The 24907-nt window shown below is 43.2% G+C and overlaps 1 protein-coding gene across 1 annotated transcript in view; it reads right to left on the bottom strand.

Moving 5' to 3' along the window:
- TRIM9 (tripartite motif containing 9) overlaps window positions 1-19188 on the bottom strand; it is a 59761-nt gene extending 40573 nt beyond the window's left edge. The window contains exons 1-2 of the mRNA XM_063290547.1: window positions 18235-19188; window positions 5350-5445 (exon numbers count right to left, since the gene is read on the bottom strand). Of these exons, the coding sequence (XP_063146617.1) occupies window positions 5350-5445; window positions 18235-19074 (936 nt within the window). The 5' untranslated portion in view covers window positions 19075-19188. The remainder of the gene's footprint in view (window positions 1-5349; window positions 5446-18234) is intronic.
- Window positions 19189-24907: the final 5719 nt, after the last annotated feature.

Raw genomic sequence — 24907 nt, 5'->3', positions numbered from 1 at the left:
CTGATTGTATTACAAGCAGCCATCTTTGTTGTGGCTGAACCACTATCATTTCCTGCATGCACGAACTAAGAGAGTCATGCCGGCTCAGACGTCACCCGGATTAACAAGGTCTGCGTCAGACGTTGGGCAACCAGGACAATTTGGCGATACATGGACTATCGTAACAAACCATACACAGACAAGAAAAGAGAACCTGGAATTGATGGAATGCTACTACAACAGTAGACCTAATGAAAGGGGATATATAAAATGCATGAGGGAACTATGGATGGCCAGAAGACCTACATCCACACTAACTGAGAATTAGCTAGTTACCCAATGCTTCAACATGATGAAGAGGAAGCTGCTTTCACAAGCTCCTAGAACAGGAACCAGTCACCATCACAGTAGGTCACATCCAACAGTGGGTCAAGAACATGAAGAGCCGGACAGCACCTGGCCCAGACATGATCCACACCTACTGGCTAAAGAAACTAACAGCAGTGCATGAACGCTAAGCAGCCCAAATGAACCAGCTGCTAGCAGCAGGCTCCAACCCAGACTGGCTAACACAAGGAAGGACAGTGCTGATCATGAAAGACCTCCACAAGGGAGCAGCACCATCTAACTACTGGCTAATAACCTGCCTCCCCACAACATGGAAAGTCCTATCAGGCATCATAGCTGCCAAGCTACAGGACTATTAGGGCCAGTACATGAGCACAGCTCAGAAGGGCATTGGGAACAACACCAGAGGCTGAAAACACCGATTGTCCATAGATAGAGCAGTCACCCAAGACTCAAGGTCTTGGTCTGCTATACAGACCAATCTGAGCACAGCCTGGATTGACTACAGGAAAGTCTACAAGTCAATGCCACACACATGGATCTGTGAACGCCTGGTGCTATACAAAGTCAACAGGACCCTAAGTACCTTCCTCAAGAACTCAATGGGACTGTGGGAGACAACACTGGAAGTCAACTTAAGACAGCTTACACAAGTGGCCATCAAGTGCAGCATATACCAAAGTGATGCACTATCCCCACTGCTATTCTGCATAGGCTTGAAGCCCCTAAGCCAGATAATCACAAGGACTGGATACGGATACAAGTTCAAGAGTGGAACTACCATCAGCCACCTCCTCTACATGGGTGGCATCAAGCTGTATGCTAAAAGTGAATGAGACATCGACTCACTGATCCACCTGACATGGATCTACAGTGAGGACATTGGGATGTCATTTGGACTGGAGAAATGTGGCTGGATGGTAGTAAAGAGAGGGAAGGTAGTCAAGACTGATGGGGTGGAACTACCAGCAGACCACATAGCAGACATACAGACCAGCTACAAGTACCTTGGTATCCCACAGTCACATGGGAACCACAATGAGGAGGCAAGGAAGACAGCAATATCCAAATACCACCAAAGGATAATACAGGTCCTGAAGAGCCAGCTCAATGGGAAGAACAAGATCCATGCCATCAATACATATATCCTGCCAGTCATCAAATACCCTGCCAGTATAGTGAGCTGGCCAAAGGGGGACATGGAAGCTGCTGATGTGAAGACACAATGTATGGAGGTTTCCACCCCAAGTCCAACACCCAGAGACTGTACACCAGCCAGAAAGACAGTGGGCAGGGTCTAGTGAGTGTCAAAACCACTGTCCTGGATGAAACACAGAGCTTCCAGGAGTACATCAGTAAGATGGCACCCAAAGATGAGCTGCTGAGGTAATGCCTGAGGCAGCAGCAGACATGGGAGGAAGATCAAGCAGAGGAAGTGCTATGGTAAGACAAGACCCTGCATGAGATGTACCATCAACAGATAGCTGCGGTGGCTGACACTGGGAAATCCTACCAGTGGCTGGAAAGGGCTGGACTAAAAGACAGCATTGAGGCACTGATCATAGCAGCACAAGAACAGGCACTAAGCACCAGATCCATAGAAGCAGGGATTTACCACACTACACTACACACTACCCCAAGGTGCAGACTGTGCAGAGAGGCCTCAGAGACAGTCCAACACATAGTGGCAGGGTATAAGAAGCAGGCAGGAACAGCATACACTGAATGGCACAATCAAGTAGCTGGCATTGTGTACAGGAACATCTGCACAGTGTATGGTGGGGCTAGACCCTCTCAAGTCCAGATGGGAGATTCCACAGAAGGTTGTGGAGAATGAGATGGCTAAGATCCTGTGGGACTTCCAGATCCAGACGGACAGGCAGGTACTGGCCAGTCAACCAGACATCGTGATAGTAGACAAGGACCAAAAGACAGTGGTGGTGATAGATGTAGCAGCGCCAAGTGACAGCACCATCAGGAAGGAGCATGAGAAGCTGGAGAAGTACCAGGGCCTGAAGAAGGAACTAGAGAAGATGTGGAAAGTGAAGGCCAAAGTGGCCCCAGTGGTGGTAGGAGCACTTGGGGCTGTGACTCCCAAGCTGGGAGAGGAGCTCCAACAGATCCCAGGAACCACATCAGAGCTCTCTGTCCAGAAGAGTGCAGTGCTGGGAACAGCTAAGATACTGCACAGGACCCTCAATCTCCCAGGCCTCTGGTAGAGGACCCAAGGTTGAGGAAGACACACACCACCCATAGGGGTGAGAGGTGAATTTTTTTAAAATATAAAAATATATACACACAATCAGCATGGCCTGATCAGATCCGGAGCCACTCTTACCTCTTACCTCTTTTCTGTCTCTACTTCATGCCTATAGAGGTTTGGGGGCTGGTGGCAAGGGGAGTTGGTGGAAGGAAAAAGAAATAGTGCCTACAGCAAGCTATCTTCTTATCTCTCTGCCTCTCTATCTTCAAAAATAGATGGAAGAGCTAACCCTCAATTATGGAGCCAAAACAACATGCACTGGCTGAGTTAGGGTAGACAACCTTACAACTGACCCTGGTGACTTTGGGAGAGGAGATGGAACCCAGTCCCTGACTCAGAAGTAACTGTGTTTTTCAATTCTCACAATGCACCAGGCTTTAAATGATATATTTAAATATGTCATGCAAATGGGACTAGCCAATGGCTGCCGGAGACCAATCCTAATCATGAAGCAGTTTCAGTTATCTTTGCAGGCACTAATTGGTCAATGTATATACAGTCATCAGGACATCTCCAGTTTTTTACTTTAGAAAGTAACTTTTCCAGTTAAAACATCATTTTAATTAAAATTAATATAAATAAACATTCATATAAGACTTTAAAGATTTTTAAAGCTTGTCTGAAGCGTGGAGCAAGAGAGGGAAAAACTGATAAACTGGCAGTTGAATCTTATACACCCATGTTTGTCATTTCTGTCCTACAGCATTTTTAAAAGCTGCTATTCAGAACAGAAGGTTTTTTTTTCCACTTTATAATATTTACTTATAAAAATACCTTTCTCCAAAGAACTTTGCAGAATCAGATGTGAGGTTACAACTTGCCCAAAGAGTCTCTCAGAACGTCTGGACAAGGAAGGTTTGGAATATTGGTGGGAGAGTCCAAATGCAAGTCATATTCTCAGACTGAATATCCACTGGACAAAATTCTGATTTGGGCAGAATTTGGTTCTTCCAATCCAGCAGTAGTCCTGGTGTTCTAATTCGGCTCCAGCAGAGATCCTCCTAAACCTGAGACTTTCCTGGAAATCAAAAACCTTGATGGAAGCTTTTTGGCCTCTATCTACCAGTGATTACTCTCTTAGGGGAAAATCACAAGTCTCAGGAGGGGGGACTTCCAGGGTACATGGACAAGGGGGAGGACAGGGGAAGCAGACCTTGGAGAAATGTGTCTCCACGGAACTGAATAAAGACGCAGTGTGCTGATGGGGGAGGCAGCAGCAAGAAAAGAGGGCGTTCAGTCTGGCCACAGAGCTGACGTGGCTTGATGGATTAGACTCCTGCTCACTCAGAATGATGGAGGGCGGAGGCCGCACGGGAGAGAACCAGCGCCCCTAAAGAGCCAAGACAAATGATCTGTGGCACCGAAATTTCTATTGATTCTGACCGAAGGCCTGATTCCACCTGAGAGAATGCAAAGCATTAATGCATTGCAAAGCTTATTTATTTGGGGTTATCAGGCTGGGTGGCAGAGAGGGGCAATGAGGAAATTACACTTAGGCATGTGCTGGATCATTCAAAGAACATCCCTATATCCTCTCCCCCCAGCATTTCTCTCCCCCTGAATGCTATGTTCTAGCAGAGCAGTTTTTCCCACTCTGGCATTCTCCATATGTTCTTGATTGCCAATCCCATCATTCCCAACTAGCATGGGATAATGGCAGTGGTAGTCCAACACTCTGGAAGATGTCAAGTTGGAGAAGATTGCAAGTACTATCCTGCCTTCAGGTCCACAACTAGAATTCCCTGAAGAAGTTGAAGGTATCACAGGGAAGTGGGAGTACGGAATGGGAGGAAGTGGGAGAGTACACAGGGTGTCATGGGTGTGTGTGTCAACAATCTCAGAATGGTGGGCACCACCCAGAAATCGAGGCCCCACCCCTTTTAATATGTGTTGGACACATCTCACACATGTAAAAAGGGGTGGGGCTTCAATCATCCAGTTGTGCTCACTCACCATTTGGACATCATTGGCCCGCTGGGTACACCTGGGAAAACATATACACCAGCCAGAGTTTAAGGGACTTTCGCATGACACTGCCAAATACCGATACTATTATGAGATTGTAGAGTCATGGAGCTAATTTTGGAGGGTGAAAATGAAGTACGCTAAGTTTATATAGGTGATTTCAGTGTGTTAAATATGAATCCATTTTATAAATGCTAGTCAGTTATTCCAATAGAGCAGTGTTTCTCAACCTGGGCATGCTGTTTGGGGAATTCTGGGAACTGAAGTCCACACATCTTAAAGCTGCTGAGGTTGAGAAACACTGCAATAGAGTATCATTCCAAGGAGTGAAGATGGACTTACAGAGCCTGACAATTATGTTCACTAAAGTCCCTAGTCTCTAGGGGAAAAGAGCCAACTGTCCATATTCTGGATATAGAACAAAGTCATTACTTTCCACTTCTCCAGCTTTGTTTTGACTCTCCACCATGGTTGCATGGGAAGTGAATCTATTTTTATTTATGCAATTTACCCATCAAGGGGACAGAGAGGTGGGTGAGATCAGCCCTCTCCTACTCTACATGCAATGAATCATCTCTCAACCCCCCCACCCCCAATTCTTTGGTGTTTTGTTAAAAAACTGGCCATCACAAAGGTGGCTGGCTTATTGCTGAAAAGGAGGAGGACTGACAATCTGTTGTCAGTGGTGGTTTGCTATGATTGCATGTGTTCTGCGTCTCAGGGATTTGAACCCCACATAGTGGCTCTGCTCACACTTCCAGCTCTGAACATGATTATCAGAGTCAACCCAATACCTGGATTTGCTGTACCATGTTGCGTAGCTGTACCAAGAATTCTTTGGCTTCTTTGGCTCTGTCTGAAAGTCCATTCAGGGCCTGGGACAGCTGGCTCTGCAGAAAACAAGGAAGGAAGAGGAAATGGGAATCAGAAGAGCATTTATTCCCCTATCAGTTTCCTAGATGTACTGGTATGTACCCTAGCAGACAGTCAAGAGTTCCTTCTTTCTCACACCTGTCCCAAACAAATTAGGGAACCAAGCCATCAGTTGAAGTGCAGACCAGGAGATTAGTCAGAACTGATTTCCACCTAAAATGCTAACTGGTTTAGCTTATTATATCCCATTGCACTCCTTCCCTAAAGAATTTTTGCTATCCAGCTGGAATGTTATTCTCATTCTATTAGCCACTTTTTACAGAATAGCAGGATGGAAAGCCAAAAATAAATTGAGTGATCCCATGAAGACAAAGAGGAAAAGAAAGCACAGGAAGGGTGAAAGAATTCTGCATGCACTCAGTCGAAGTACCAGCACTGGAGGGAGTAGCCAACTGAGTTCTCAGTGTAATTCAATCTATTATAAAGAGAAAACAAAACAAAGCAGAATTTGGGGATGTCTTCCCTACATATGATATCATAACTGAATAAATCAGCCCACAGGCAATACTGATCGATGATGTTGGGATTTGTAGCCTGCTTCATTTGGAGGTACCAGACTGGGAAAGGTGTAAATGCTGATCTACAAAATAATACATACATTAATTTTTAAGCTTGTTCAAGATTCCTGGTTGTTTTATATCAACAGATTAACACAATTATCCCACCCCAGCTCTAGCCACAGAAGTCATAGATCTCCAGGTGGGAGAGAAAAACAGAGATTGTTCTCTTTGCTTGCTATGACTAGTACTCATAAGATGCTCACAGTGTATCTTTTTGAATAATTCTGTGGATTTTCTAATTATGGCCTTTAAAAAAAAACATGCTTTGAACTAGCTTGCTTTCTTAACAGCCATGTCCTAAGTATGTCTGCACACATTGTCTCCTCCTGACCTATGTTGCTCATACTCTGCATTTTCAAGTATGCAGTCAGTATAACCCACAAACTGAACTGAAGCAGGTGGTCAGTGCTTCCTTGCAGGGCTGGCTATAAAATTAAATGGGTGACAGATGATGGAAAGCAGTGGTGGTAGCCTCCTACTGTTCCTCTAAACGCTTTGGTTGTATTTGCCCTACTTCACGTCTTGGCCTCTAAACTAACTTGCTGTCTAAGGCCTGGATTTTTCAGTGTGATGCCCAGGGGCCCCAAATGCTTGATGTCATCTCCTTAGCGCATGATAGGCTTCTTGCCCTCCTTGGTGCCTTCAAGTCAGTCTTGACTGCTGGCGACCGCCCTGCAGTTTTCTTGGCAAGGTTTTTTGGAAGTGGTTTGCCATTGTCTCCTTCCTAGGGTTCAGAGAGAGTGACTGGCCCAAAGTCACCAACTGGCTTTGTGCCCAAGGCAGGACTAGAACTAGGGTTCTAGCCTGGTGCCTTCACCACTACCCCAAACTGGCTTTCTATTATATAATCTTAAGGTTCTTTTAATTACAAAATAAACCGAAATTGTATAGAACATTAATTGAATGTAAGGTTTGGAAAGGACCTTGGAGATCTTCCAGTCCAGCCTCTCTGCCCAGTGCAAGAATCCACTCCTATAGCATCCCCAACAAATGGCCATCCAGCCTCTGTTGAATACCTCTAGTGAAGGAGAGTCCACCTCCTCCTGAGACAGCTGTTTCACTGTTGAACAGCTCTTACCATTGGAATTTTTTCCTGGTGTCCAACCAGGAAGTACTTCCTTGTAATTTAAAACCATTGTCTCTTGTTCTGTTTTCTGGAACAACAAATAAATATTTTTGCCCCATCTTCTGCATTTCAGCTTTCTGATACGTCAGCACAGCTATCATGTCTCCCTATAGTCTTGTCTTCTCCAGGTTAAACATACCCAACTCATCCAACTGTTCCTCAAAGGTTTCTCATAATTTTTTCATAATTATCACACTGCAAAACAAAGGCTTAACCTCAAATGTAATATGTATTTCAAATAACGCCTCTAAGCTTCACATGGAATCTATAGGTGTGTTTAGAAAAATAAAATGATGAGTGGCTTCAGCACAGTGTTTTCTTTAGAAGAGTATCCTCCTACCTAGAAAAAAAATACATAATTACTGGAAGGCTAGGAAGGTTACTGCATTTTATCAGTTTGCCAGCTGGTGATTGTTTTATGTGGACTATCCCCACACTGATAATTGTTTTGGGCAAGCATACCCAACATGCTCTCAAAATTCTGCTGCACCAATTTGCTCCAAAAAGTTGGGGGCATCAGATTGAAGATTTGGAAGATATTCTCTTACCTCCCCTCCTTCACTGTTACAAAATTCCACGGCAGTCTACTCAGCTTTTACATGGACTGTGGCATGGATGCCATGTTCTTCTTTGTTTACTTTGCAAAGTCTACTTTCTAGAGCCTCCAAAATAGCATCCATTTCGAATCTGGGTGTCAACCCCAGTTAAAAAGCCACATCAAGTGGAAGTGTCACATTTCACAGCTAACATGGCACATCTTACTTGACATTTAACTCATATTCAGGAACTTGCTTGTGGCAGGCAAACACAACACAGAGTAGCCACTTTACTCAGACAACAATGAAGACACACAAGAACTGCCTTCTGCAAGACACAGAAATCAAACCCTATATTTATGTCTCTCCCCCAGGGTTTAAATTCTAGGCTTTTTCCTCCCACCTTTCAAGTCAATAGTATGAGAGGTGGTGGGGTGGGAAGGCTGAGACAGTAATGGAAGGAACTGTAGATATACACAACCAAGAGACAGGAGAGGAATCTGTTGGTAACTTATCTCATAAATGCCAACCTAATCCAGCTGGTGAAAAAACTTGGAAAGAAATTATTAAAAATATTCTGAGAGACTCTGCCTTAACAACTTTATAAATAGATGGTTAGAAATTCCTCTTGCAGTTTCCAAAATTTTATATTCACCCATAATATTAGGTTTAAAGACACCTTACTGAAGTCTGTGTAATTCTTGTTTCGTTGATCATGCCCAGCTGGTTGGAACTTGGGAAAAAAAAATTGGTTGTTCTTTTCATAGCCTTGAAATTGGGAGGCACTTGGTTAGTGTCTCTCCTTGTCAGCTTCATTCTTTGCAGGTGGCAATGGAGTGTTGCATACCTGCTCATTGACCAAGTTCTATTCTTAGTCATTCTGTGGTTGAACGAACCCTTACCATGTGTTTCTTTATTAAAGGCATAATTTTATTTTTAACCCCATACAAAATGGTGTGGAGGAGGGACACTTTTGTGCCCAGGCCTCTCTTGGGTGGTTCACTGGGTGATCCTTCTGAGAAGAGAACAGTGGCTTCAGGACTGGAATTTCTTTTTTTATCATCTATACCCTTTTAGCAGTCAAGCTCTTTCAGTCAAGACTGTGCCTTGATTGCTAGAGGGAGAATGACAAGAAGGCAGTAAATGGAGCTGAGTCTGGCAGATTACCTACACTTCAGCTATCTGCTCCTTGCAATCAATTACTTCCACATTATGTAAATTGGGCATTAAGAAGATGATTCAATGTAACCTTTCCCAACCTGGTGCCCTCTTGATATGTTGGAGTTAGCTCCCAGAATCCTCAGCTAGCATGGCCCAAGGAGATATAGTGCAATCTATCTGGATGACTGATAGAGTCCAAAGGTGCATCAAAAAAGCAGGGAAGCTTTTTAATGATGAGTAAGAGATGCGGTGGCGCTGCGGGTTAAACCGCTGAGCTGATGAGCTTGCTGATCGGAAGGTCGGCGGTTCGAATCCGCATGACGGGGTGAGCTCCCATTGCTAGTCCCAGCTCCTGTCAACCTAGCAGTTCGAAAACATGCAAATGTGAGTAGATTAATAGGTACCGCTTCAGCGGGCAGGTAACGGCGTTCTGTGTAGTCATGCCGGCCACATGACCACGGAAGGGTCTACAGACAAACGCCGGCTCTTCAGCTTTGAAACGGAGATGAGCACCGCCCCTTAGAGTCAGACATGACTGGACTTAATGTCAAGGGAAACCTTTACCTTTACTTGAGATTAATCAGCAGGACTCAAAGTCAAACATGTACCAGGAACCATTAAACTGAATCAGTTTGGCCATCTTCATGTTTTCCAAGAACAACTTTTAATTTATTTAATTAATTTATCACTCTTGTGAGTTAACAGCAATACAAATACAATAAAATGTCTGTGATAAATTTAAATTTAATTTAATTAAAATTCAAATCAAAACATTCATGGTAAATGAAAATTAAACCCTACCTAAAACTGAAGCATAATTTCAATGAGCAATAGAACTAATGATGCCAGTGAGTATATTATATGCATATTTGTTGTACATGTATAAATTTAAGATGGCTATAAAATTTGACCTCTTTTAGCAGGCATCTGGGATTTTAGTAGGCCAAAATATATCCAGGCTATGGCTAGGGATGCCAACCTTTTAAAGTGACATATACAAGCCACAGTAGTTGTGACAGGAAGTGGTACCTTTATAAAATGTAGAAGCAAGTGTACCTGGTTGTTTCTGGCCATTGCTCGTAAAGATGGTTCTTATTATGCCCATGTTCTGGATAGTGGAATGGTCTAAATTCCAGAAAAAGCCATTCACTGAATGAATGTCTGAATACAGCTTTGAAACCATATATACATACCCACCATGATCTTCCCTTTCAGGGTAAACAACATCATGCAAAATATACAGAGGGAATAAGAATAATAAATCAAAGAAAATAAAGGCCTGATATAAGAAAAAGAACAGAAACATAGTTAAAAATTGATTCACACTCTTACCATTCACTACACCTCTCCATATATTTCTATCCTTGCAAACCATCCTTGCTTCTTCCATGCAGATAAACTGCATGGTGTACGGACAGGTTTGAACCCAGCAGGCTGGAAGCTGGGAGACTGGGAGTTCTAGTCCAGCCTTAGGCACAAAGCCAGCTGGGTGACCTTGAGCCAGTCACTCTCTCTCAGCCCTGGGAAGAAGGCAATGGCAAACCACTGCTGAAAAACCTTGTCAAGGAAGCTGCAGGGATTAGTCCAGGCAGTTGCCAGGAGTCAAAAACTGACTTGAAGGTGTGCACACACACACAAGAATTTTCAAATAATCAAAGGCTAGGAGACCAGTCACAGGATTTAAATGGGAAAAGTGAGGGCTATTTTGACCCTACAATCCAGGCAGAAACAAAGAAGTTCATTATTTCCCTGAGACTGCATGTTAGGCATGAGGACAACTTTAGTAAGGTTCTCACACCCCTTCTCATTCATTCCAGGCAGCTTTCATTCAACCACTCTGTGAGACTATTTTCAGAAAGATGGGTGATTTTTTGCAGCTTTTGAGGGAAATTGTTTGCTTTATTGTTTCTTCTTGAAAAATATTGCACCGGAATCTTACTCAGCCTTCCATGAATCTGCTCCTCCTCCTCTTCCATTTGGCATTTCCCAGCTGAAGGGACTCCTGAGCTCAGATGACCTTGAAGAAGGTTCCGCCACCCCCGGATTGTAATTAGCAAGCTATCTTTTGTGCCTGGATGCCCACTGTTGCTTCAGGGAGAAATGAGATTACTGGAGCAGAGTGAAGAGGCCTCTAGGGAGGGGGGAAAGCTAAGAGGAAGGCAGGGGAAGCTGGATGGAGGAAGGGAAAGGGCAAGAAAGCAGAAGGAGGATTAGTTAAAAACATCAGCAGTCCAGCCAAGGGCTCCCAGCTTCAGATGTAAAAGGAAAATGGAATGAAAAATGAGCTGGTTAAGTGTGTTTCAGAAAGGAACATATTGCTTTTTCTTCGGCGTGCAATGCTCTTTTAGCATTTGATAGAGGAGATTAAAATATGCATATCTCTTTACAGGCACATTTGGATGTATTTGGGGAATGGAGAAGAGATGTATGCCCAATTCTACCTTAGTGTGCCCAATTCTACCTCTCACACATATAAACATGTGCAACTCGCATGGTCTGTTCAGATATGGGTCACACAATATGCTAAGCCATAGCATGGGTGAAGTGTCTGTGGGGGAGTGATTATTCTCATGTGCGCTAACCTCCACAACATTTGCACAGTGTTGTGCCTAATACTAATATGTTTGGCGTCCATGCATCCCCACTCCCCCAACCAAATTGATTCCACATTTAGCTTTAATTATACTTTGCTTGATGAGCAAATTGTACTCTCTCTAGTCCCACTGGATATGTGACTGGCTGATTGTGGGCTTTTAGAAAAGTACGTTGGAAGGAAATGCAGCCGTGTGTTTGTGTACGTGAGAGAGAAAGGGAGCCTGTGCAAGAATAATTAGGAAATATGCTGTCTCTCCCCACTGAGAAGAAAATCCAAGCAAGATTGGAAACCTATTAGAATCTTAGCTGCTACATATTTTCACCAATCCCTTGCTGTCTCTCAGGCTGCTGATGGACCTACAGTTGATCATTCAGGGAAACAGAGAGCCAGTTTGGTCTAGTGGTGAAGGTATCAGACTAGAAACCAGGAGACTATGAGTTCTAGTCCTGCCTTAGGCATGAAAGCCGGCTGGGTGACCTTGGGCCAGTCACTGGTAGATATGTTCCCCACCTTGAGTTATTTATAACAATAATAAAGGCAGGATAAAAAAATATTTAAAAAATTAGAAATAGCATCACTTTAATTTATTTTAAAAGGATGATGAACGAACTGTGCTTATGTGGTTTAAGGGTTGGCAAATGTTTGTTGGCTGAACTTAGCATATGTGGGGAGGGGGTGTTGAGGGCTGCAAAGAGCAGAACAATCATGCCAAATGGGTAGAACCATGTCAAGAATTTCACCAAAGTTGAGATGCTTTTTGTGGGTTTTGAGGAGAAGGTTCTTAAGGAACAGCAAGTAAGACCAATAGTAGCATGTATATCTGTAATGGAATGTGAGAATGACCTTGGAAGATGCGGGGCGGGGGAGAGATGTTGCCTAGGGAACTATTTGATAAAAGGGGGAGGAGCCTGCAACTGAGTAACAGGCAGAGAACAAAACTTAGAAAGGATCTGCGCTAACTTATCAGGAGGTAAAAAGAGACAACGGGAGATTTGTATGTTCAGATTTAAAAGATTCTGTTAATCTAGCCTAACAATAAAGTAGAAGTAGCTTATCTGGTTGTGTTTCCTGCCTGGTTTACCTGGGAGGGTTGACAATATTACAGTTTTCATAGCAAGCGACCTTATCACCATCTCTTACTTTATTGCATATCCATGATTGAGGGTTTAACCACCTTATATTTGCCCAAATATCAGGTGCCAGTGTGGTGGGCTAGTCTTCATGTCCCACTAAGCACAGAATGCCAAGACCTCAGTAATCAGTTTTAAAGAACATATCAATACTGCAAAAGGATGGCACTGCTGGCTGCAATTGGCAGTGCTTGCCAATAGCCCTTGGAGTACTCAGAATAGCAAAGTAACACTCCCAATGGAAAGTACGGCCACCCAAAAGCCATTGTTGGCAGAAGCAGTCATTTGGGACAGAATCAACAACAAACAGTGGCAGAACCTGGCTCTTGTTCCTGGCTTAAATTGACCAGAGTGCCAGTGGGTCTTTAAAAAAAAAAAGATAGGTCTAATGCTTTTTCAAAGTGTGTGTATATAATGCTCAGTAAGGCATTAGCAGCTTGAGGCACCTGCAGGAGCCAGGTGCTCAGTTTCTTTAGCAGTCCAAGCCAAAATGGCAATCCCCAATGAGTGGAGAAAAGGAAGAATGCGCATAGGGGCCTACAGCAACTCCTGACCATGTTATCACCAACATCATCACTGAAGTGTTATCAAAGAAGTATCATAATGGGCTGTGAGAACAACCTTGAGGAAGAAGAGGAAGAGCTGCAGCCCAAGGCAATGGTCAGATAAGAGAAATCTGAGCCCAAAGCAGGAATGGGGATGGAGAAAGCATCTCCCCCTTCCTAGTTCTCTTGTAGATAAAGGCAGGGAAGGGGGAGGCACATTCAGAGTTGCAAGATTCTGTTACTGTAATCCTATCATAAAAGTAGTTTTAGTATTCATGGCTTTGGTGTTCAAGTCTGGTCTAACTCAAAGGATTGACATAACTACACAGACACATCCATGTAGGATTGTTGTTTAACTATACAAGTAGTTTGCTACTGCCTTCCTTTGGGGATGTTTTCTTTGAGACCTCCTCTCCTACAGCTTTGGGATTTCCAGGTTCAAACATGCTAATTGTCTTCTGGGATCAGCCAAGGGTTAGATGTTGCTACCTATTACCATTGAAACCAGTTTGGATTATGCACTAATATTTTTGGGTGTGTGTGTGTGTTAAAGTGCAGCTTCACTTCTTTTGTGACTAATATTTATTAGCTGACTTTAGAAGCACTTCAAACCAAGGTACTGGGAATAAAACAATGGGAAGGAATAATTAATCTTGGCCTCATAGATAAGGCCACAAAAATACACATTTTTGGAGAGGGGAGTGCTTCACCCAGGTGTGGCTGGTGCACCAATTATAGCCCTACCTGGACCAGGATGCCCTGGTATCCATAATTTATGCCTTTATCATCACTTGGCTGGACTACTGCAATGCACTCTATGTGGGGCTGCCTTTAGAGACAACCCAGAATCTACAGCCGGAACAAAGCACAGCAACCAGAGTCCTGGTGGGCAATCCCATCAGTGCAGAATAACACCTATTTTAGAATCGCTACACTGGTTACCAGTAGACTTTGAACCCAATTTGCAGTTCTGATCATCATCTTTAAAGCCTTACATACGTGGGAAATGTGGGAATGGCCCTGTTTCTTGGCTATATTAACATCCATACATTGCTTACTTGGCAGCTATGTATATTTATTTTGTATTTTAATTGTTTTATTTGTAATTGTTTTAACTGTTTTATGGTTTTTATTGTTGTAAGCTGCCCAGAGTCACTTGCTGAGATGGGTGGCTATAGAAATCAAATAAATAAATAAATAAATAGAAATAGCTAGCTAGCTAGCTAGCAAAGCACCAGGTTATATCAAGCAACACCTTGCCGGAATAGAATCTGTACACCCAGTTTGGTCATCACAAGAGGGCCTGTTGAGAGTCTGCTCCACTTCCAAGTTATATGGGGGATACCTATGGTAGATCTCATAGTAGCCCACACATAATGGGTTTTTTTCATGAGCAGGCTAAAACTATCTTATTCCATTGTGCCATAAGCCCAATTGACTGGGGCACCACAATGGTTTTTAAAAGGAATAGGAAGTCTGTGATATTAGTCGATACCTTTTAAAATTGTGTTTTTTTTTTTTATATTGTTTGCTGCCCAGAAGCCTTTGGGATTGAGGTGGCTTAGAAATATTATGAAACAAAATTAATACATGAATAAAATAAAAGGCTATTGAAACTGCACTGATGCTCCAGATATAGTATAAAATATTGTCACTCGGGAAAGCAGTTCACAGATACAAATTGTGAGGAATTCCTTCCTTCTGCTTGCCTGAGCAGTAAACATTGTCCTTTGCCAAGACAAACAGAGCTTTGTTCCTGTGTTAGTTGTGTAGCAATTTCCCATGGTTAAAGCATGTTAACAGGCCCCTGACACTATAGCCAGCTCTGAAACGATGTCAATATATCCTACAAAAATCAGTCCCAGGCTGCTGTTTCGGCAGAAGATTGCTGGCCAGAAGCCACACAGGGGCCTTTTACATTGTACCCTAATGGGCAGAACCAATTGGAAGCAAGAAAAAGTGGTTGAGAAGTTCATTTTCCCTTTTCATTAGCAACTTCAGAATTTGTGGGGCCCTGTTGAGATGCTCTCAGTCCCTGCTTCTCCGCATGGCTCTTCTTTCTTCTCCTCTTCATCTCTACCCACTTATTTTCCCTCTCCTTTCAGCCTGAGTCTAAAATAATGACTCAGAAACTGAGTGCAAGGCCATTGGAGGATGCTGCTTGACTCTGCACAATGCTTGCCTACAGAGTAAAAAGGAGAACCAGCAGCTGTACTAGGAGACCAGAAGTCAGCAGGGGAGACTTTGGCAGGTATCTGACAAGTTAATCCATGGTTTCAATCCAGCCAACCTTGGCTATACATTCCCAAGGGGTACTTAAGTTATGGTGTCTTCAGGGGTGTCTGCATGGTGTGGTCAAAAAGGTCAAGATGGTGGCTGCGGTGGTGCAATTGAAGCTCCACCTGGTTTTCATGTGTGTCAGCTTCTGTGAAGTGTTTTTTCTTTGTTTGTGTTGTTTGTTTTAGCCCATTCTGGGCAGAAGTCACTGGACAGTCACCTCCTGCACCAGACCAGAGCTATGTTATATTGCCAAGGGTCAGTCCTATCTCTGTACCTAGACAGCACAGCAAGGGGTAAGTAAAAATGCCTGCGTGTTCCATAAGTATATATGGGATGGGGGGATATCCATTCTCTTTGTAGTCACATTTCTCTGCCTTAGTTACCTCAAAGATTGGGTTGCTACTGTGTAAGCAGATCCTATGTGAAAGATAGGCATAGGTGGCAAGCATGTGGGAAGGGGACATGGACATTTAATGGGGGCATAAATCTTCCCAGTCTCTTCACTTATGTTTTGAGGAATAATTCAGTCCAAACAAACTAAAACACTTTACAGAAGCTCAAGGTGGGGGAATTGAGAAAAAATAAAATGCGGATTATGTGGTGTAGAATCCTTTGGTTAGAATTCTACCTGGTATAGCCATAAGAATTATACAGAGTGTCCCAAAAGTCCTGATGCAGCTTTAAGTTTTTAAAGTTTAAAATTGCACTGACTTTTGGGATACCTTGTAATGTCATCTATAAAGGCTAATGTGTTGCTGCCCCATGAACTGAAAATCCCTACTTCAGCTTCACACTTATTGGTCTTGTGTCATGAAAATATGGCCCACTTTGTGAAGGAAAGTGCATTACGAAGTAGCAGAGTAGGGATGGGGAGAAATCAGATGCAAACGTATCTAATTCCACATTTTCAAAGCAATGCACAAACTGAAACTTAGTTCTCATTCAAAATTCCTAATTCTCCCAGTTATGTGATCAGTTCAGCACAATAAATGTTAATTAGGGAAAATCTGCACAAAAATCCATATATTTGTGAGAATTATGTGCACATTTCTACTATATTAGTGAAATTATTTGTAAAAAGTAGGTCCATTAGGACAAAAGGCATATGTCAGTAGAACTGTGCACCTAAAGAAGTATTTTTTTTCTGTGTGAACTTTTCTTTTGGAGGATGAGAAATCCTTAAATTCAATACTTCGGACTTGACATACAGTATGTGCAAGAACTAAAAATGGAGAAACTGAAAGGGGCAAATGTACCTTCCGCATGGCAGAGGAAGCAATTCATGTTCAGAAAATAAATCTACTTTTATACAGCTTCTCTGCACTACTGCATTCACACACTCTGCTACCTTTAAAGTCTCCCCAACAGGTTTCCAGCCTCTTTTTGGATTAATGCCCCTTTCTCCAAGGGCCTTTCCTCATCGGCTAGCCCACTGAGAGATTAACTTGAGACAGACTGAACCCTGGGATCTATTTTTCAATGTCAGTGCCCAGTGTTAATACTGGTGAAGGAACTGTATTGAATACAACCTTCCTTTGATCGTGTCCAAAATACCTTCTCCATTTATAGAATAAACAGTACACATCACTGCATATTTGGGAGTAGGAAGAGCCATCTTCCACATTCAGGCCATTTCTCCAGTAGTGACTTATAATGTTTTCTAGCATCATCCAGCCATCACTGAAGCATTATAAAGTCTGCCCTAATTACCATTATATTAGCACAAAGAGAGTTGGATGGTTATAGAGGCCCTGTTTTTCTCATTTCAGGAATTAGTATCTGCCTGACAGCCTCTGGCTATACAAAGATTCTGTAGTGAAGACCATGATAACATTGCCTAAATGAGGACAAAGGGGTATTCAAAAGCAAATGGAAGGCCAGTTGATTTTAGGAGTAATATGAGTATAGGATACTGGAAAGATGCAGCAATCCCATCTCTGCTTTTTTGCCTCTTCCTCCCCCCTCCACCTGCATTCATCTGTCAGTGTAAAACTCACACCACCAAGCCCCCCAGCATCTTGTTGCTTGCTACTGCAGGCAGCTTGGTGCAAACACTTGAATGGCAGCCAATAAAGACGATGGGCAGTCCAGGCAAAATATGTGACACACCAGCTCAGGTATTTCTTGGATACAAAATCAAGGTGCATTCCCAGAACACATAGATTAGTTGGCAGGACAGACAGCTAGCCCTCCAGCAAAGAGAAGCAATGACTGGGAAGTGAAGTCTGTTTACAAATGGGGAGACTGACTCATTAGAGGTGGGAGGAAGCATAAGATGGAGGAAATCAAGGAAGGAAAATTGATGGAAAGGTAAGGAAGCAGTTCTTTGATGAGAATAAAAACCACAAATTGGATAAATGCTTAAAATATTTGGAAGGAGGGAAAGAGGGGGAATAGAAAGATAGGCTAATGAATTGATGAATGAGCCATCTAGCCATGAAGGAATATGGTTGTAATATCAGTGAAGAAATCAAGAGATGAAACCAGAACTGTTGCTATGTTTCACAGCGTGCCTTTGGTCATTGTTGGGCTACAACTCCATCACTGGCTGAGTATGATGGGAGCTGTACTCCAGTAAACATTTACGGACAACAAGTAAAATAGGTACACTAAAACAAGGGATTGAAGTAAAATTGTTTTAGAGGAAAAGGTAGGGGACAGAAAGACTGAAGGCATGTAAGAAAGAGAGAAGAGAGACCAATGGATGACAGGCACCCAGCGCCAAGGCTGAAACAAGGATTTTAATCTTCCACCAGGAGAATCTAACATACTTGCTCTGTTCATTACCCAGTGCCCCCACCCCAGGACTGACCTTATGGAGTTTCCACATGGCGCCCAGTGCCTTCACCTCATGACTGGAATGCTTGCCTTCCTCCAGACACTGGTAGCAGACAGGAATCTTGCACTGCACACAGTACATGCTGTGATTCTCTAGCTCATGGTCAGTGCAAGTGGAGATCTTGCGTGGGCTGAGCCTCCGGCTGACCCGGCCCTGAGCTGGAGGCACCAGGCGGTGCTTAGCCAGGGGGCCCCGTGGTGGATGGCAGCGCAGCCGGCATGGGTCACAATAGAAGACGTCGCACTGTTCACACATGACTGTGGCCTCCTTGGGTGCCTTCTCACACAGCTGGCAGCGCAGAGCAGCTGCCTTGCTTTGCTGGTAGCGGTCAATGACACCTTCCAAGACGCGATTCTTGGGGAAGCCACGCAGACCCCGCTCATCCAGAATTAGGCTGCGATGGCACTGCGGGCAAGTGAGGCAGGAATTGCGTGGCACTGGTGCCAACGAGGCAGTGGCTGAAGCCGGTGGGAGATGTGCTGCCGGTGGGACAGTTGGAGGGAAAACGCGCACACCATTGGGTGACTTCTGACATGGTGTAGTGGGCGCACTGGCAAAGCCGCCATATGAGCCATAGCCGCTGTCTGCCTCACTGTACAGGCTCATCTTGTCCAGGTCCAGGTAGTCATAGTCGGATGAGGAGCCTGCCGACCCCGAGGCACGCCGGCTCTGAGGCGACTCCGTCTCTGGCGTCTGCACCAGGATGTTTCGGGCACACGCCTGGCACAGGTTGTGTGAACAGGGTAGGATTAGCGGTTCCCGATAGAAGGAGCCGCACACCGGGCATTTGAGCTCCTCTTCCATCTCTTCCATGGAGCTCTCCCAATACGTTCGAGCCGCGGTCCAGCGGCCGCCGTAGGACAGCAGGCTGAACAGTGAGCGCGTTTTCAGTACCACGGACAGCGAACCAACCAGAGAGCCGCGCTCGTCTCCAGCTTGGCTCGCCCAGAGCGAGCCGGATCAGCAATGCCAGCGCGGGACTCCTGCAGCCTTCCCACCGCTCCATGAGCCCCGCCCTCTTGGCTCGCCATTGGTCGTTTGCGCCGAGTGCTGAGGCGCCATTGGACCAAGACGGCCGCCTAGACCCCGCCTGCCTTGGGATACTTCGCTCCGTCGACTTGCTTCTCACCCCCGCCTGCTCCTCTGCATGAATAAGAGAGAGGCGGAGGTACTGCTGTGAAAGACGGAGCGACGGTGGAGGAAAGCCTGATAGACATCCTCGGACGTGCAGTTGGTGATCATGGGGAGAGGGGGAGGAGGGGTGTGTGCGACGGTGTGTGGGGTTAAAGGACACAACACGCTTGCGCTCCTTGCAAATGCCCCGTTCCATTAAAATGACGAGTTAGTTATTAATCTGGTTAAGAACCGCTTCCTTTTTCTACTGCCGGGAGTAAAAGACTTCATGGCAACAGCCCTCCCTTGCTGTTTCTTTCTTCGCACAAGTTGATGTTCAGAAGTACTCCGCCCCTCAAACTTTATCAGGTTTCTCGAATTGGTATCCTCAGGAAAGATTGATCAGAGACGTGCAATTCCCAGCCAGAGATTGCTCGCAGCAATTTTGAGAGATTTAATCTAACATATCTGAAGAGCACTAGGTTGGGGGATTGTATTTCATTTAGAGTGATATTAGATCAGGATTTCTCAACCAGGGTTCTGTGGCACCCTAGGGTTCCACAAGAGGTCACTAGGGGTTCCCTGGGAGATCACAATTTATTTCAAAAATTATTTCAAATTCAGACAACTTCACATTAAAGAGGTAAGTTTCATTCTTTATTTTTAGTTTAAGAACACTGTTAATGCATATATAATGCATATATACACGTGAAACTAATATAATTTTGTGACTTCTGGCCTATATTTGAGCCTGAATGTGCAGGGGTTCTGGAAGGACTGAAAAATATTTCAAGGGTTCCTCCAGAGTCAAAAGGTTGAGAAAGGCTGTATTAGATGCTCATTCTACTGTCCTTTTCCTTGACTCTGTCTAATTTTGAGTCTCAGAGTATCCATCACACATCATAAAATTCTAACAAATTATGCCACTGGGTAAAAGAGGATCTGGCCTATTTGCTGGAAGTCCAATCATTATTACAAGAGAGAAACAAAGACAATTCTTGGGCCTTATTCAAGCTGCCATTTACCATGTTATAAACTTCTATCAGGTTCTCCCCATATACTTGCCTTAGAGGGAACTCATAGTTCAGTGATAGAGTGCCCATTCTGCAGGCACATGGACTGTTTGCCCATTCATTTTTCTGTTAATTGTAATAAAAGAGAACTGTGCTGAATGCTGAGATGCTGAATTTAAATACAGCACATACACTCAATACAACATTCCTTGTTTCAAGTTCATATGTCTGTTTGCCCATTGTTTTCATTTTTTCAAAATGGAAGGATAAGGGTGCAACATTATACAAAACCGTGCACTTCCATGGTACCATGCTTCCATTCCCTATTCCCTTGAAAGGAATTTGAAGCCAACCTGCAGTAATCTTCACAAACTCAAAATGCAGAGAAACACAGAAGAAACTTGAAATCAGTATGGATATTCAGGATAATATGTTCCAATACCACCACAAACCTCAGTTTGTCCCCAGCATTTATTTCCAAGAGTCTTAGGACTGGGAAATACTTCTCAAACATAGTGATTTATTATCCATTAATAATTAATTTGGAAACTAAATTATTCAACCATGCAACTAAATAACTATGCTAGAGGAAGTAGCATAACCTTTTTAACTTTAGCAAGGCAAGGCTTTGGATCATATAAGATGCTGCTGATCCCTCTTGTCACATTTAGAAGTGTTGTTGCTTTCATAGCCAAAACAACTTTAATCATTTGTTCCTCTGGTTGCTAACTCTTTGAAGAGACTCAGGAATGAATGGAAACTGGAGAGATTTCCTGATTCCTTGTGCATGCAGTTTCTGTTTTGTTTAAGTGTCTTGGTCAAGAAGCAAGATCTTGCTGCTGTGACAGGGCTATATGTCCCCTTCATTTTTCTGGACACACAAGGCACAATTTAACATCCTGAGACTCTTTCCATTTTTAAAAGCAAGTTTCTAAGTTTTATGATCACAAAAAAGAGAAGTGAAAATGAGTGAGTGCTGTCTGTGGACATCTCAGTCCTAAGCAGACAGGGAGAATACTTTATAGAAGTCAGAATTTATGTACCTCTTTGCCTTTGTTCAGAAGACTGGACAGTTCCTGAAGTACACTGGCCCAACCTATCCAGGCAGCACCAGATAAAAAGTGGATTAAAGCACTTGGGAGAAAATTGGGAACACTCATGTAGGTTTACTGCACAAAGTACAACAGTACTCTGCTCGTTAATTAGATATGGCAGTAAAGAGGATTAAAAAGTGCCAACTCAAGAGAACAACCAGTTGGCATACAGGGTTTTCTAAGAAAATGATGGATCATATAAGCATCCTGACAGCAGTTTGAGGAGGAAGTGGGTTGAGAACACTTTCATTGGCAAGGATAACATTGACTCTTTGCACTTTTTATCCTGTTGGTCTCTAGAAGGAAAGAGCAGAGTTGGTAAGGAAGAGACTCCTTCGGTTTTGCTCTTTTCCTCTGATTGGAAGACTGATACCCTTAGGTTCTTCCCTTCAAGCTGTTCGTCCTTCTTTCTTCTTCTATCCCCTGCCACAAAGGCAACATCTCGAGATGCAACTTTCTATTATTTATTTATTTATTTTGGTGCCTTCAAGTCCCTGCAGTTTTCTGGCTTTGTGCCCAAGGCAGGACTAGAACTCACAGTCTCCTGGTTTCTAGCCTAGTGCTTTAACCACTACACCACAGTGGCTCAAGTTTCTATTAGAAACATAATTTTCTTAATTAATTTTACTTATTCTTTGGGACTTTAAACACTTTTCCTAGATACTCTTAAAGGACTTGAATTTCTCACATATATACGCTCTGCCAAATACAATTTTTGATGAATTAATAGAGGGTTTCAATCAAGGTTTCTTCCAAAAAAAATTTCTCTGCAATGTTAAATGCATGGAAACTACTTATATAGTGATATATCACTAAGCTCTATTGCTTGATATATCTTGAGCTGGTCCTTCCATCTGTTCAGAATGGGATTTTCAGTCCATTTTTATGCACTGCTTTTGTACCGCTGTCCTGTCTTGGTTTTTGAGATTGGACCACTAAAAATATGGTTATATATACTGAAATGAAAATTTGCTTAAAGACAGTGAGATGTAGAGTAGTCAGTAAGCTGGTGCAGAAATCAAATGCCAAATCAGTCTTTGTCCTAATTGGGATTACAAAGGACAAAAACAAGTGAATAAAGGTCAGAGTCCAGAAAATAAACAGCCAAAGTACTAGAGAGGTCTATCAGATAGGCATGAATCAAGCCAGAAGAGTAGCACAGAATCACAAGTTTCACATGCTGCTTCAAGTAGAGGCTTTATACAGGAAGCTATAGTTATCCTATAGTTATCCTACTCTTACTTAACTAGTGCTCTTGAAACCTTGGTAGCAAAGCCATCAAAATATAATGTGCTCCTCTCAAGTAAATCTTTATTTCCAAGGTGCTCCTCTGGTATTCATCTTTAGTATTCAATCTGGAAATTGTGCCATTTATGTGAGTTGGGTTCTGGTGAGTCTAGGTTAAAGCCTTTAGCAGAGGATTCTGATCTGGATCCTGTGCTAGGGCTTGACTCTTACAGTGCTGAGGGTTAAATTGGATCATCTGACCTATCTTCTTCCTCTGAGCCATCTTCTTCATATGAGGCCATGACAACCACCAACTCTCTCTTCCTTCTCCTATTCTCATTTTTGATAATAAAATAGTAGGCTGGTCATAATACTGGCTGTGGAAAGAAGTAGGACATGAACTGTGTGATTATCCCAGTATATCAACAGTAAAATAGCCATCCTACTCCCCTAGTGAAATAAGTGGATTTGGGATCCAGCAGTACAAAAGTGACGAGCCAGTTTGGTGTAGTGGTTAAGGCATCACGCTAGAAACCGGGGGATCGGGAGTTCTAGTCCTGCCTTAGGCACAAAGCCAGCTGGATGACCTTGGGCCAGTCACTCTCTCTCAGCCCTAGGGAGAAGGCAAGGGCAAACCACCTCTGAAATCTTGCCAAGAAAACTGCAGGGACATACCCAGGCAGTCACCACAAGTCAACACTGACTCGAAGGCACCCCCTCCCAAAAAGCAGTGTATCCATTCTAGCATACCACATGAAGGTTGCAAAACTATTTAGTGGATCACTGCTAAATAGCAACAAAGGGATACATAAAACTCTCTCTTTGCTTACCTCTGGTGGTCGTCCAGATTTTTCCAGTCCCAATATAGTATGCCTATGTTTAGCATTTCCTTAGACATGCAGGACCAAAGATCCATTTCCTTAGTGTAGGCTAGTGTTATGATTAATGTTGACTTTTAAGAAGAACAGGGCATCTGTTGAAACATTGTGAGCTTGTTAATAAGTGCCCTCTCTACTCTCTGGGATAACTGCTTTCCTTGCCAAGATGTGTGACTCAGCCATTTTGCATGAATCATGCCTCCTTTCCAATTCATCAGTAAGAGCATTGTGCCCAAAGTATTTCTTATCCAAATATTCTCCATAAAGTTGGATAGTTGACTGTAAAATCCCAGATTTTCTTCTTTAGTTCCAAAGGTCCAGATTTAGGTTCTTCATCCTGCCAAAAAGATAAGCAGGGTATGACAGAAATGACTTATTTCCCCCCAGCATCTGATCATTCCAACTGCGATGGAAACTCCTTTACTACCACAGCTCCAAAGCATCCATGGAGTTCATTGGAATGGAAAGAGTTATTGTGTGTGTGTGTGTGCGCACGTAGTCTTAAGTGCCTGGAAGAAAGGCAAGAATGCAGTAAATGAATAACCACTGGATTCCTCTTATATGCTATAAATCTGTCAAATTTGCTATTAAAACTAGTTGTTAATTATCTATTACATTTTAAGACAATTAACTCTATTAATTCTGAACACACATTTCATATCGTTAGGCTTGGAATTTACTCATGTCCTGTTCATTGAATCATCCTTTTGTAACCTGTCAGAGAAAAATCCCTTTAATCATTGTCATTAATTCATTAACTATGTAAGAAACCTCTATTGTATTGTCTCTTTCTTCTTTCCTAAATGGAAAAGGAGAGGTCTGAGATAGGACTTTCCCATCTCAAAATGAGAGGCAGGTAAAAGGTCAGTCCTGACACTACAGCCCATTAATCTTGGAAGCACTATCACTTTTTTGGAAATACTCAGATACCTTTTTAATTATTCCTGATTTGAATCAAGTAGTAATTAAAAACTGTCCTGCTGGTTTTGCTAATGATATTAAGTAAGTAGCTTATCTCACTCCAGCAACTGTCTCTCCAAATCTCTCTCTCTCTCTCTGTTGGGTTAGGAAGTCATCATTGGATAAGACAAAACATTGGTCGGTCTGAACTGTTTTATTTTATCCATCTGGGGTAGTACAAAGGAGCAGTCTGGAGTGGGATCAGGGGCCAGAAACAAGGAGCTGCAAGACCAGCCAGAAACCAGAGGCAAAAATGAGGCAGAACCAAAGGGCAAACCAGTGGCAGAACTAAGAGCAAGTTGGCATCAAATAACAATCAGGGATACAAAATTCAGGAAACCCTCCATGCTCAACCAGGAAA

This window comes from Candoia aspera, chromosome 1, assembly GCF_035149785.1.
Source record: "Candoia aspera isolate rCanAsp1 chromosome 1, rCanAsp1.hap2, whole genome shotgun sequence".
NCBI lineage: Eukaryota > Metazoa > Chordata > Lepidosauria > Squamata > Boidae > Candoia > Candoia aspera.
This window is presented reverse-complemented; position numbering and strand designations above follow the sequence as displayed.